General features: G+C 33.9%; 1 protein-coding gene across 8 annotated transcripts in view; it reads right to left on the reverse strand.

Annotated features, from left to right (window-relative positions):
• Positions 1-15,714, reverse strand: part of SMAD2 (SMAD family member 2) — an 89,500-nt gene that overhangs the window by 12,970 nt on the left and 60,816 nt on the right. For all 8 annotated transcript variants that reach the window (XM_063716775.1, XM_063716773.1, XM_024235718.3 and 5 more), the window contains 3 exon segments: positions 14,856-15,049; positions 13,934-14,068; positions 10,667-10,741 (listed from right to left, as the gene is read on the reverse strand). In XM_063716775.1, the coding sequence (XP_063572845.1) occupies positions 10,667-10,741; positions 13,934-14,068; positions 14,856-15,049 (404 nt within the window).

Here is a 15,714-nt window from a genome sequence, read left to right on the forward strand (position 1 = left end):
GATGATTAGCCTATGAATTATTCATATATAAATGCTGCTATTGGAGTCTCACCTACCACAGGCCTTCCACTTAGAAGAAATATAAATATCCTACTTGAGATCCAGTGTGAATTAGCAGTGTCTACTTACAGCTAAACCATCTACAGAAATCCCTGTGCATGTATCTTCACATACACATTTACATCTATTTGTAGGATACATTTGTCAAACCTTTGACAAATTAACAAATGTCAAATAAAATGTGTTAAACTTTTATAAGTGCCAAAATACCCTCTCAAAAATGTTTCATCTCACTAAGAATTTATAAGCTAGTGTTTCTTCACACCGTGTCACTACAAGTTGACATCTGCCAATATGATAGGTTTAAAGGGAGCAATTTTTTAATTTCTTGTTTTTGTTGTAAATAGTGTATTCCTGTTCTTTTAGCCAATTCTATTAACTGATCTTTTTCTTCTTGATTTGTAAGTTTTTAAACTTAAAAATCAGTTCTTAGACTTGTCATCCATTTGCAAATATTCACCCAGGTTTTTTAAAAAAAATCTGTTATATCTTTAAAGGTGACATTAAATTGTTTTAATTTAAAAAAGACTTTTTTTTAGAGCAGTTTCAAGATCACAGCAAAACTGAACAGAAAGTACAAAGAGCTCCCATATGACCCCTGCCCTGCTTCCCCAAATTCCCTATAACATCCACAAACCACAATGGTCCATTTGTTATAATAATGAACCTACACTGATACATCATTATCACCGAAAGTCCATAATTTACATTAGGGCTATGTTATACATTCTCTGGGTTTTGACAAATGTATAATGACGTGTATCCATTTACAGTTTCAAACGGAGTAGTTTCACTGCCCTAAAAATGCCCTGTGCTCCACCTAGTCCTCTTTCCCTCCCACAAAGCCTCAGTAACCACTTATCTTTCTACTGTCTCCATAGTTCTGCCTTCTCCAGAATGTCATATATAGTAAGTCTTCATTTAACATCTTCCATAGGTTTTTGGAAACTGACTTAAGCAAAATAATTGTACAACAAAACCAACATTCCCCAATCATCAACACTGTAACGAAATGATATTACTTGAGGACCTGTTGTACATTAATTGGATGTATCAGTTTATTTATCTAGTCACCTATTAAAAACATCTTGGTTGCTTCCAAGTTTTGGAAATTATAAATAAAGCTGCTATGAACATCAATCTGCAGGTTTTTGTGTAGACCTAAGTTTTCAATTCATTTGGGTAAATACCAAGGAGAAGCAAGACTGCTAAACCATATGGTAAGAATATAGTTAGTTTTGTAAGAAATCACCAAACTGTCTTCCAAAGTGGCTATACAATTTTTCATTCTGATCAGCAATAAATGAGTGTGCCTGTTGCTCCCCATCCTCACCACACCAGCACTGATGAACTCCCTCAGCTTTTGTTTGTCTGAGAAATTTTTTATTTCTCCTTCATTTCTGAAGGACAGCTTTACTGGTTATAGTATTCTTGGTTGGCAGGGGTACTTTTTTTTTTTTTTTAGATGGGGTCTCACTCTGTCACCCAGGTTGGAGGGCAGTGGCACAATCTTGGCTCACTACAACCTCCACCTCCTAGGCTCAAGCAATTTTCTCACCTTGGCCTCCTGAGTAGCTGGGACCACAGGTGCATACCAACACACCCAGCTAATTTCAGTTTTGTTTTTTAAATCTTTCAGCACTTTAAATACACCACCCATCTCTCCTGGCCTGCAAACTTTCTGCTGAAAAATCTGATTGTCTAATGAAGACTCCCTTGTTATGTGGCATGTTGCTTTTACTCTTGCTGCTTTTATTCACAATAGCAAAGATACAGAAGACAACCCAAGTGTCCCATCAACAGATGAATGAATAAAGAAATGGAGGGTTATACAATTGAATGTTATCCTGCCTTAAAAAGGGAGATCCTACCACTTTTGGCATGGATGAATCTGGAAGACATTATGCCAAGGGGAATTAGGTGGACATAGAAAGAAACACGGCATAATCTCCTATGTGGGTTTTTTTTTTTTTTTTAAAGCCAAATACACAGAAACATAATAAAATTGTGATTACAGGTTGGGGGGAAAATAGGGAGATTATAGGTCAAAAGGCATAAAGTTGCAGATATGTAAGATATGCCCAGAGATCTAATGTACAACCTGAGGACTACAGTTAAAATACTGTGCTGTATACTGGAAATTTAGTGAGTTGATTTTAGGTGCTCTCATCACACACATAAAAAGGTGACTATGTGAGATGATGGATTTAGTTGACTACGGCAACCATTTCACTACATACACCAAATATCATGTTATATACCTTAAACATACACAATAAAAATGTATGCTTTAAAAAGTCTAATTTACTGAATACAGACCAAAGTGTTCACAAACCTTCCAGAAAACTGGGAATCATCCTGGGTTGCTTCTTCAACCTTAATCCAAATATGATCACTAGTCATATTCTAAGCCTCGGCAATATGTACCAAAAGCACCCACTTCTCCCCCATGTCACCTAAAACCAGCCAGAGATATAGTGTAATAAACAAGAACAGGAACTCTAGAATCTGACATCCTACTGAATTTCTCTATCATTTTCTAGCTATTTTTTAATGAGGTTCATTACAGCATTTTTTTAAAATTTCTGGTAAAAGTTGAACCTTTTAAAATTTTAATTTTTTGCTAGATGCAATTACATGTAATGCTTAAGTTTTCCTGTTTTGCCTAACTATGCTAATTTTTTATAATGAACATCCATTTGTTGTATAATTCGAAATGCTGTATCATAATCTTATGTGTAGAACACTGTTTAACTTTTATCTGACACAGAATAATGGCAGAAATAAGAGATTAAGCTTCCCTGCCAAAGTGATACAACATTATAATTGTCAAATTCAGCTTATGAAATATATAATGCATGAATGACCATTTTTTCATTTCTTGTTTTAAAAAACTTAATCCCCAATGCTATAGCATCTTAGGTTTTATATATTTCCAATTTTTCTATGAGAGCATAATTCTGTTCATAATGAGAAAAAAGGCTGCTTTTGTTTTTATTAGAAACTCCTACAGAGTTCCCCTTATAGTTAGTATGTAGAAGATTGGGGAAAACCTTTGCTTCTGAAATAGCAGTAAGAAAATAGTGGATAAACAAAGAAAAATTCTATTTTTCTTTAAAGTTATCACACAGATATAGATCCAAATAAGTCCACAGGAACTAATTTACAGAGAGGGATGAGCTCCTCCCCAGTTAACAGAGAGTGGTAATCACTTTCACTACTGACAGTATCTGCCAAGTCAGGACACAGACAAAGGACTGAGCTTGCCAAAGGAGAAGCCAACTAAAATTTCAATGGCCATGCAGACTACAGGAATCTAAGAAGCTGCAAGCACAGAGCTCCTCTTCACCAGTCAGTTCCAATACATGTCTTTAGCTGAGTACATGGTAGCGTAGGAAGTCCTGGGCAAGGCTGGAAAGAAATAAGAATATGCAGTCTTGCCATATTCATATCTGAAAGTTCTGATAAGGTAGGGAACTCACCCTCCCTGAAACCTGAGTGATGTGACATTAAAGCACCAAATTATCACCTTTCTAACTCAAATCCTAAGGGCAGGGAAAGGATCAGCTCCTCAACTTAGCAAATGGAGAGAGAAAAGAGTTGGTCTTTCCAAAGAAAGTGTTATCTATTTTAATCTCTAATATTATTCTATATACAACACCCACTATCCAATTAAAAAACAAGAGATATTCAAAGATGGAGGGGGAAAAAAAATGACTCCATAATCAAGAGATAAAACAGTCAACAAAAACAGGCCATGTTACATATTAACTGGACACAAATTATCAAAGACTTTAAAATGGAAATTATATAGCTAAAAAATAAAGGATCTGAAATGAAAAATTTATTTAATTGGATTAAGAGCAGACCCAAAGTCAGGGTCACATACAATTATCACTTGATTTTCAACAAAGGAGCCAATGTAAATCAATGGAGAAAGGAATGTCTCTGCAAAATGGTGCTAAAACAACTGAAAGAAATGTCTGTAGTAAAGGAATAAAAAGCAGCAAAACTGGTAAATATGTAGGTAAATATAAAACACTTCTTTTTATCCCTTCTAATTTTCTTTAAAAATCAACTTGATATCAAAAGCAAAAAGTAACACCGAACTTTGGGGTTTATACACTTTTATTAAGTAAAATACATGTCAATAATAGTACAAACAACAGAAGCAGATGAATGAAACTAGAGTGGTGTAAAGTTCTTAAATTTTACATGATGTTGTAAAATATTACAACTTAAATAAACTTCTAGGTATAACATAAGTACAATGTAATCACAAGAACGCCAACTGAGAAAATAATACTAAGTGTTATTGGTAAAAAGCCAAGAGAGTAAATAGAATGAAACAAAAATTATTTGATTAGTCTAAAAGGCAGGAAAACAAACAGATAAAAACCAGAGAGAACAAATAGACAAACAATTGCAAAATGGTAGCCTAAACCCAGTATCAATAATTCCTCTAAATATAAGTGGACTAAATTTTCCAACTAAAAGACAAAAGTTGTTAGATTAAATAAAACCAAAAATATGCTGTCCACAAGAAACACACCATAAAGATTCGGATAGATTGAAACAATTAAAAATATATCATGTAACCAGAGGTAAGAAAGAAGATATGGTGATGTTAATATAAAATGCATTTTATAATTAGGGTAAATTAATTAGGAGGATGTAGTAATTCCAAACGTGTATCATCTAATAACAGAGGTTAAAGACACATGAAGCAAAAACTGACAGGACTAAAGGCACAAAGAGATGACTCTAAAATCAGAGCTGAAGATTTTAACACTTACCATAACTGACAAAATAAGGAGATTTTAAAAAATCATAAAGAATTAAGAAGATTTAAACACCATCAACCACCCTGACCTAAATGACATTTGGAACACTATAGTACATACATTCTTTCCAACTATATATGGAACTCTTATCAAGATAAGTTACAAGTTATAGCATAAAATAATTTTCATAAATTTCCAAGGACTAAAGTCACACACACTACATGCTGGACTGTTAACAGAATTAAATTAGAAATCAATGAAGAATCTAGAAAATCCTCACACTCCTAAGAAAAACCCAAACTTCTAAATAACTCATGAATCAAGAAGAATCAGAAAATAATTAAGTGATAATTTTAAAACAACATAAAATTTGTAATATAGAGCTAACATAAAGCTTAGAGGGAAATTTATAGCTTTAAATGTGTACATTATAAACAAATCAATGATCTAAATGTATACCACAGGAGGCTAGAAAAAGACCAGATTAAATGAAAAGCAGACAAAAAGATGAATACAAACAAAACAGAAAAGTGACAAAGACAACAAAAAATGACCAAGACAAAAAATTGGTCCTTTGAGACTACTGATTAATCCATTACAAGACGTTCTAATAAAAAATTAAAAAGTCAAATTACTAACATTATAAATTTTAAAATGGATCTCACATATATGAAAGGAATAACAAATATCAGAAATAACTTTATATCAATACATTCTCCAGCCTGGGCAACCTGGTGAAATCCTATCTCTAAATAAAACACAAAAATTAGCCAGGCGCAGTAGCATGTACCTGTGGTCCCAGCTCCTCGAGAGGCTAAAGTGGGGAAGATTGCCTGAGCCTGGGAGGTTGAGGCTGCAGTGAGCTAACCAAGCCACTGCACTCCAGCCTAGGCAACAAAGTGAGATCCTGTCTCAATTAATCAATCCTATGACTTAAATGAAATGAACACATTTCTAACAAAATCCAAGTTTATCAAACACATACACAAAATTAAAAATGTAAATAATTCTCAATTTAAAAAACCTTTTCCTACAAGAGACAGTTTCTCTGGAAAAATCAAACTTTTTTTTGAATACAAGGTCTCGCTGTTGCCCAGACTGGAGTGTAGCGGCGCAAACATGGCTCAATGCAACCTCAACCTCCTGGGCTCAAGTGACCCTCCCACCTTAGCCTCTTAAGTAGCTGGGACCACAGGTGAATGCCACTACCCCTGGCTAATTAAAAAACAAACAACTTTTTTTGTAGAGATGGGGTCTTGCTTTGTTGCCTACGTTGGTCTTGACCTCCTGTGCTCAAGCAATTCTCCAGCATTGGCCTCCTAAAGTGCTAGGATTACAGGCAAAAACCACCATGCCCAGCCCTATCAAAAATTTAAGAAAGAAATAACACCAACCTTAAAGAAACTCTTTGAGAAAACAGGAGAAAGCCCTTTCCAACACATTTTATGATATTAAAACTAATAAACACATTACAAGGGAAAAAACCCTACAGACCAATCTCTCATAAACATAGATGGAAAAATTCTCAAAAATAAAACAATTCAAATCCATGAAACTATATGATCCTCTTTATAAACGCAGAAAAAACATTTGACAAAATTCAACAGCCATTTATAAAACACAATTAGAACATTAAGAACAAAAAGGAAAAAGAACTTCCTCAATCAGATACAATCTCCAAAATATCCACAATTAACATCATACTTAAAAGGGGAATTGTGAAATGTGTTCTTCCTATAATCAGAACAATGCAAAAATGTCCATTCTTATAGCTTCAACAGTTTATTGTAGGTCTTAGTTAGGACAGAAGAAAAAAGCATAAAGACTGGGGAAAAAAAGACAAACTGTCAGCCGGGCACGGTGGCTCACGGCTGTAATCCCAGCACTTTGGGAGGCCGAGGCGGGCGGATCACCTGAGGTTGGGAGTTCGAGACCAGCCTGACCAACATGGAGAAACTCCGTCTCTACTAAAATACAAAAAATTAGCTGGGCGTGGTGGTGCATGACTGTAAACCCAGCTATTCAGGAGGCTCAGGTTACAGTGAGCTGAGATCGTGCCATTGCACTCTAGCCTGGGCAACAAGAGTGAAACTCCGTCTCAAAAAAAAAAAGAAAAAACTGTCCTAATAAACAAATGACATGGCTGTGTAATGCAGAAAACCTCAAGAATCTACAGAATTCTAGAACCAAAAAGTCAATTTAACAAGAATGCAGGAGAAAAGGTTAATATACAAAAATCAAGTATTTCCCATATCCTAGGAACAACTGGAAAATAAAATGTAAAAACAAAAACAAATATAACAGCACTAAAAGTATAAAATACTAAAAAATTTATCTAATGAAAGACATGCTACATCTACATCAAAAACTGTTTAACACATGGCAGAGAAAAGGCATTGTTATTAAGACTATTATCCTGAAGTTGTCAAACCTGACCCCTCATTTTTGACAAAAATCTTACTTTCCTATTTCATAGAGATGATCCTAAACCACAAAAATCAAGTGCTTCTGTGTCTGGATCTCAATTCTTCACTTTCCTTCAAATCTTTGTGCAATCCACTATATTCCTTTTTCTTAATGGTTAACTCCTCTTAACATTTTAACTACCTTCATATAGTGCTTATTACAGGTTAGGAACACATAGATGCCTTATAAATATTAGCCCTATTAATATTCTATGAGTTAAATGCTATTATTGTCCCTATTTTACAGATTTAAAAACTAGGTCACCTAGCTAGCATATGTAAGAGGAACATTTCAAACTCAGGTAGTCCAGCTCAGAGTCTCACTATGCTACTTTGATTATATGCATTTAGTTAAGAGGAGTAAGTCTTGTAAGTGGAGTGTATGGGAAAACTGTCTAGGAGTACACAAAACTACTAGTTTACAAAAAGAAAAAATTAAAACGTATTTTCTATTTATTTAATCTCATCCTTCAATTTCGTATACATGTTTAAATGTACATGAAGTACCTGTATATAACTTACAAATAATTAAGTGTACATATTAGTAGGATACTCTCAAAATCTTAATACTCACTGTATTAGCTTCCTAGGACTTGCTCTAACAAAATACCACAAACTGGGTGGCTTAAAACAACAGAAATTTATTTTTTCAGAGCTTTGGAGGACGTAAGTCCCAAGTCAGGGTGTCAGCAAATCCATGCTCTCTCGAAGGCTCAAGTGAAGAATCTGTTCCATGCCTTTCTCTTAAGCTTTTGGGTTTCCCAACAATCCTAGGAATTGCTCAGCTCGCAGGTGCTAACTCCAGTCACCTGCCTTCATCTTCATATGGCACATTCCTCCCTATCTTATAAAGACACCAGTCATATAGAATTAGGGCCCATCGTATTTCAGTATGACTTCATCTTAAACAATTACATTTACAAAGATGCTACTTCCAAACAAGGCCACATTCTGAGGTATTGGAGGTTAGGACCTCATTTTATCTTCTGGGACACAGGCAGATTAAAAAACCCTTTAAGTCTCTTTGTGTATCTTGGACCAAGCACAGTGTATGCAGAAGATACAAAACTGAATTGTGAGTTATGAAATCCACATCTTATGATCTATTATATTCTATTTCTCTATATACCTGTTTGAACAAATATGTACATAAAAATCATGACTTGAAAAGGGACTGATTATACAATACTACAAAAGTTAATCGAACTTATAAATTTCTTACGATGTCCAGCCTGATCTCTAATATCCACTATAAAGGAAGAATAAAGTCTTGACCAGCGAAATCTAAATTTAAAAAAAAGAAAAGAGTAACAAGTGCTTGTTCGTACAGTTACTTATTATGCCTAATTTATCCTCTGGTTGCCCTTTTAAAAAATTTCAATTCATTATTTTTAACAGCAGGTTATGAAGATGAATTTAATTATGTCCTTCCCTCTGGAAGGTATGAACCAGAGTTAGAGAGGTGGCCAACTTTGTTCTAAATTGGAGCCCTGCATCAGTCAGAATTGTGTTTCTTGCCATGGCCCCGAGAGAGAAACTGATATTGGGTAAGAGGCTGGCAGCCAAACCAACTGTTGGCATCTCATGAATCATATATTCCCATTGCCATACAGTAATTTTAAACGTGTTATTCAGAAAGCCAGTAACACTGCTCCACTGAAACAGAAATATTAGGTTGGGTTCAAAGTTAGCCCCAACACTGCAATTATTTTAGCTAGCTGATTCAGCTTATTCTCCACTTTTGTACTTTGATTCATTTATCATACATAACGAATACTCGTATTATTGCTCCTCCTGTGTGTCAGCTATATTGTTGAATAGGTGTCTGTGCACTAAATTAGAATCCCTGCAGCCTTTTTTTCTGGCTTATTTCACTTAACATACTGCTTTCAAGGTCCATCCATGTTGCCATACATCATGCTATACTGTCATTCCTTTACATGGTTGAATAATTATATTGCAGAAACATACCTCATTTTATTTATCCATTCATCATTTGATGGACATCTGAATTGTTTCTAACTTTGAATATTAAGGATAACGCCTGCATAAATGGTCATGTACAAGTTTTTGAGTAGACATGTTTTCAATTCACTTGGGTACATAGACGGCCACAATATGTTAACTCTGTATTCAACTTTTTGAGGAACAGCAAACTTTTCCAAAGTGTTGAACCATTTAACATTCCTACTAGCAATATATGAGGACTCCAATTTCTCCACATCCTCACCAACATTTGTTATTGTCCTTTTTTTGATTATAGCATCTAGTAGGTGTGAGGTAGTATCTCACTGTGGTTTATGATGTTCAGTATCTTTTCCTATCTTTCACTTTTAAATGTCACAGTAACAGCTGTCCATCACAGGCAAAAAAGAATATTATTGCTTCAAGAAGAGTGTCATCTAATTTTAGTAAAACATACGTGGAAAGTCAAATATCATTTGCATTAAGATGTATAACATGTTATTTCCAATGTTCATTAGATTATCTACCTTTCTTAGTTATCTGGTACTTCTAAACACCCAAATGTATGATTAGCTACAGCAGAAACTTCTTTACCTGGGAGTCCAAAAAAACGGATTTAAACAACAGAATTATTGTAACCCCTCCCTCCCCTACCAATGTTAATCCACTTAAAGATAATTTAGATTATCATAACCAAGAATGCATTAGTGTTAAGATATGGAGAAAGACTGATGGTATAATTTGTCAGGTTGTGATATTAAGATGTCCAACAGTTAAGATACAGACAGGTAAAATGAATCAAACTGGGACAATTACAATGACATCAAACAGATTTCACTGGTAGTTTATTAGTTCTGCTGAGTTATACATTTTATTACATAAGACGTGATTTAAAGCTTTAATTTTTTTCTTCATCACTGTTTGGAGTTGATAGCTAAGTATAAGAAATTAATCTACTATAATTCAAAACTCACTATTAGGTTAAAAAAGCAGTGAAAAGCTGACCCCCTTCCTTCACATCCAAATTCCTCTGAAAATCTGTTATTTGAGTAATTATGGTCTTTTATCACAGAGAGATATTTAGTCATAGGGTTACTAAAATTTTCAACAGAAGCAAATACTTAAAAAAATAAAAGCACGTGCATGTTTTCAAATTTTCATTTACTCTAATAAAAAAATAACAATTATTATGCAGAGTAGCATACGTTAATTTTTCTGTGACAACATGGACCCCTTTGGTAGTTCGGATATGTTAAATCAAGATAGAAGATCATCGTTTTTGGTATGCTTCTCAACTTCTCTAAATTTAAGAGTTAACATCTTTTGTGAATTTCAAACAATACAAGAAATGTACATCTAATAACTGAGGAATTTTCAAAGACTTTTTTTTACCTGTGTCCATACTTTGATTCAACTGTTGGTCACTTGTTTCTCCATCTTCACTGATATATCCAGGAGGTGGCGTTTCTACAAAAGTTTAAAACAAATCAAGTATAGCTGCAACATAATCTCACTACCTTTTCTCTCAGCTACCAGAGATAACCAATGAATCACTCCAAATAACAAATAACAATGTTATATAATATTATAAAAAAGTAATATTGCATACTGAGGGTGTATAATTCAGGATCTTGTCCAAATTTTGCGGTGAATCCTTAACATCTACTTTTAATAAAATCCTACTCTCTGGACGTACACATTATGTACGTATCTTGCTCATTCCTATATGTACATATTCTGGGGCAAGAGCCAAAAACGTAACTTCAAAAATGCCCCAGATCTGAATCAGTAGGCTGCAAAACCATCAGTAACTACAATTTTTTGTTGTTGTTGTTTAATCTAATGAACATCGTTATTTTATGAGTACTTAGAAAATTTAAAAACACACAAGATTTTGGATTATAAAAGTATTAAATAATACAGGCTTACAACTTACACTAAGTTCTATAGGGTAAAATATGGTAGAGTATGGTTCCAGATTGGTCCAGGCTGAATTCTACCTAAAAAGTATGTTTCTCCAAGGATTCCTAACCGGTAAAGTCTAAGTGTTTGAAGCAGAAAATTCAATTCAAATATAGACTACTGTATAAAGAGGTAAAATGCTCCCTGAAAATAACCATTAGGATTCTAACATGTTATTTCCAACATGTTGTCTGAATAAAACACTTATGTTCAGAAAGGTATCTGAATAGCTGAATAAACTGCATGTAAAATAAAAACATGTATACAATTTAATCAACTGTAATCCAGGGAGGAAAAATAAGTTCAAAAGACTTTCATCAGTTTAACATTTACACTGCCGAACAGTTTTGAGCGATTCAAAATAACAAAGACACATATCCAAACAGAATTTTAAAATTATCAAAAGAAAAAGGCCAGGTGCGGTGGCTTATGCCTGTAATCCCAGGACTTTGGGAGGCCAAGGCAGGCAGATCACCTGAGGTTGGGAGTTCGAGACCAGCCTGACAAACATGGAGAAACCCCGTCTCTACTAAAAATACAAAACTAGCCAGGCATGGTGGTGCATCCCTGTAATTCCAGTTACTAGGGAGGCTGAGGCAGGAGAATCATTTGAACTCAGGAGGTGGAGGCTGCTGTGAGCCGAGATCACACCATTGTACTCCAGCCTGGGCAACAAGAGTGAAACACCGTCTCAAAAAAAAAAAAAAGAGAGGGAGAGAAGATACAGGTTAAGGGTCTCCTTCAATAACCTTTTACAGTATCTATTCGATAAACTAACCACAAACTTTAAGTATCAAACTTTTCATTTAAGTGTCAGTACCCCCAAATTTTTAAAACAAAAATTCTAAGAATAAACTATCTTCATATACTCAAACAATAAAGAACATAAAAATAAGTGTACATATTATGCATATTTTAAAAGTTAAAGCTAATAAAGTTAAACGGTGCTAAGCTTTTTGAGTTTAACCTGTATCTCAAAGATCTAATCAGAAAGAAATGCTGAACCTTAAAATACGTTATCTGTGTTTATTTTTTCCATTATTGTAATAAATAATAAAGCTATTAGCATTTTTGAGAAAATGTTACGATTTCTTTTAAGTGGAATAAAATGTGAACCCTTTGGTTTTGCTGTTGCTTGAAACTGGATAAAGCCCCACTGTCCAGAAAAGCAAATGGGTACAATCCACTTCTGATTTTCTACTTTATAAAATACTCAAATCTCAATAATTAAAGGAATAAAAAAGAAAGGAAAAATGAGCCCGAACATCTTCACAAGTGAAAGCCACTAAACACTCTAGTGAATATCCTTCCAAATAATTACTGGATATGCGTGTTGTCCCTAAGACTGCATGCTTATACCTAAGGTTAGTATTGCTGGCTGAATAACAGTCATTTCCACACTAACTACTTAAAATGCCTCCCTTTCCCCACACCAACATTCACAAAACTCCACTCCCTTTTCTACCTAGCAATTGCCCTGTTTCACAGTCCCGGGTTTTCCCTCCTCCTAGTATATCATACTACACCCCACCCTCTCCCTCTCTTAACTTCAGTAAGTTTGTATTTCCTAGCAACCCAAAAAGCAGCTTTAAAAATCCTCTTCTGGAATAAAACAGTAATCAAAGAAATATACATTAAAACAATCAAAAACCACTTCCCATCTGTAAAACCAGCCATTTTAAAAAAAACTTATCTTTCTTAGTTATCTTATCTTTTCTTTTTTTAATTCCTTACATTTAAAAAATTATCTTCAATGAATAAGCATTATTTCCATGATGGATACATGAAAGAAATAATTGTTTAAATGTATTAAAACTGTATTTTCAGAATTTTGTAAATGCTCTTAAGTTCCTCACATATTTTTAGTGTATAAAATAAGAGTGGAATAAAATAATATTATAAAAGGAAGAAAGAAATCAAGACACTACAGCTTAATCCTCATCCTAAGATCATGCTGTTTCTGCTAGGGAGAAAAATCAACCAAACAAAAAGGAAAACATACAAGAAAAGTAACAAAGTATTAGTTCTCCAAAAAAAAAAAAAGAAACCATAAAAAACGAAAAGGCCAGATACCATATCGTGGAGTATTACTGGATCACATAAAAATACGTCAGAACAAAATTTGAGAACCATGTAGCTGAATTCATTTTTCATCAGAAATTACTGAGATGCAGACGAAACAAAATTAAAAGAGGTTTTCTGACGTTCGGGTCATAATATGTAAGTGTTGCTATGTCTATAGAACTAAGTATTATATTTCTTATAGAAATGTTGTATTTCTGTTAAATATTACCAAGTTATCTAAGAAAAAGTGATCATTGGGTGGATTTTCAGTTACATGTGTTTCGGGGGTACTTTTCTCCTACACCATTTGTTTTGCTTACATTCTGCATCTCGCTTAGCTTCAACAACTAAGACAAACTTACTAAGATCTTTTCTTTTCTGCTTCTCACAGTACTTTGATTAAAGTCACTGCAAAAGAAAATGAAATATAAAGTAAAACTCTTCTCCAAACAAAACTGTTTAATGTACTAGGCTTATACATTTCACAAAATAATCACCCAACAAATTCGATTTTTCTATTAAAAACTCAAAAGCATTTTTAAAAAAGTGAAACCACAATTTACTAAAACTTGAATGTTTATGAACAAAATTTATATCTATCCAAGTTTTAGGAGATTCAGAAGGCAAAAATACCTGGAATATAATTACTCTGTGGCTCAATTCCTGCTGGGAAGTTAGTGTTTTCTGGAATGGAGTGAGTATAGTCATCCAGAGGCGGAAGTTCTGTTAGAATCTCGGTGTGTCGGGGCACTAATACTGGAGGCAAAACTGAAAAAGTTCAAGAAATACAAGTTAATGGCAAAGAGCAAAGGGGAGTGGGGGAACCTTTTTTAAAGTTTTCAACAAGAAGAAGAGAAGTTGTAGCTTAATTTTTAAAGCTAGGGTCCACCTATTCGATATATACTAGTTATTGAGAAAATGACAAATCTGATTATGGCTTTAACTTAGGTAGTCTATTATCCAAATTTCCAAGTTCTAATTTATCTCAAACTTTTGGGAACAATGTGATCCTGGTAATATTATATTACCATAAAAGTTCATAAATCCCCATTGGAAAAGTTAACATTGTCTTTATCTGTAAAATCAGATATAGGAAATTTTCCAAAAACACAGCTACTGCTATATTTTTTAATAGTTTCAGGTAGACAGCTAACTAAATGAAAAGTCTTGTTACAAGCTTTACTAAACGGTGTACATACAAATGATGTCATTAAAGTACTTCTAAAACACTCCAAGTGCAAAATGCTTGAAAATGTTACTGCAGCAGGGACATGTAGAAGCACATCAGCATAGCTCTGAGCAGACTGCCAATCTACAGGATTTCCTGGATATGCACTTTCATGCCAAATCATATGCTATTCCAAGAAACAGATATGTTTTCTCATTAAAAATTTTTAAAAATAAAAAAATTTTAATTACCACCAAATAATATGCACAATTTAAGGTAATTTATTAGAATTTACACTAAAATTTTCCTGGGTCACAAGAGTACTTAAATATACTGAAGTTCAGGCATTTAATTCAAAACCAAGAAAAAAACTTGCAATGTTCCTACCTGGTGTCTCAACTCTCTGATAGTGGTAAGGGTTTACACATACTTCATCTTTTTTAAGATTAAAAGCATATTCGCAGTTTTCAATTGCCTTGAGTTCATGATGACTGTGAAGATCAGGCCAGCGCCATAATCGGCAATATATAACATGTGGCAATCCTTTTCGATGGGATACCTGGAGACGACCATCAAGAGACCTATTGGGAAGCAAGGGGAAAAGAAAGGAGGGAATTAAAAAAAAAAAAAAAAAAAAAAGTGCAGTCAAATGGGCTAAATTAGTACAGTAAAAGCATAAAGAAAAGAATGACAGCCATTTAGTTAGTTTTAGTGAGAATCAAGAAGAAAAATGTACTATTTAATGGATCTGATAAAAGTATGCAGCAGCACTAGCAGATGTTTCTTATAAATATGTCACATAAATGACTCAAATGCCAATGAAAGGCTAACAACTTGGGAAAAACTGATTTTTTAAAAAAGAGAGTTTATGCAGTTATACTTGAAAAACTTTGTCAACTTCTATGTTTAGTAAATCAAACTCATTTTAGAGATGCTTCTAAGAATATTAATTCTGGAGGTGACCGAATAGTCAGAAAAGGAACTAGTGTGAAGAATGATAAATACCAACAATGATGTGATAGTAACTTCCTCAGACTACTGCAACTCTTTACCCAGTTGTGACTGTTTTGAGAACTGAGGTATATTTATGTAGTTCACAAATAAATGTGGATGGTGATGAATATGATGAGATGAAATGAACAAATACCATATACGCAAAAAAGAGAATGAAGTGATTAAAAAAAGTAACATAAAAATGAGTTAACCTACTGTTAATTGTGATATAAGGGGTTCATTAAGTATGTAT

Source organism: Pongo abelii, chromosome 17 (assembly GCF_028885655.2).
Source record: "Pongo abelii isolate AG06213 chromosome 17, NHGRI_mPonAbe1-v2.0_pri, whole genome shotgun sequence".
NCBI lineage: Eukaryota > Metazoa > Chordata > Mammalia > Primates > Hominidae > Pongo > Pongo abelii.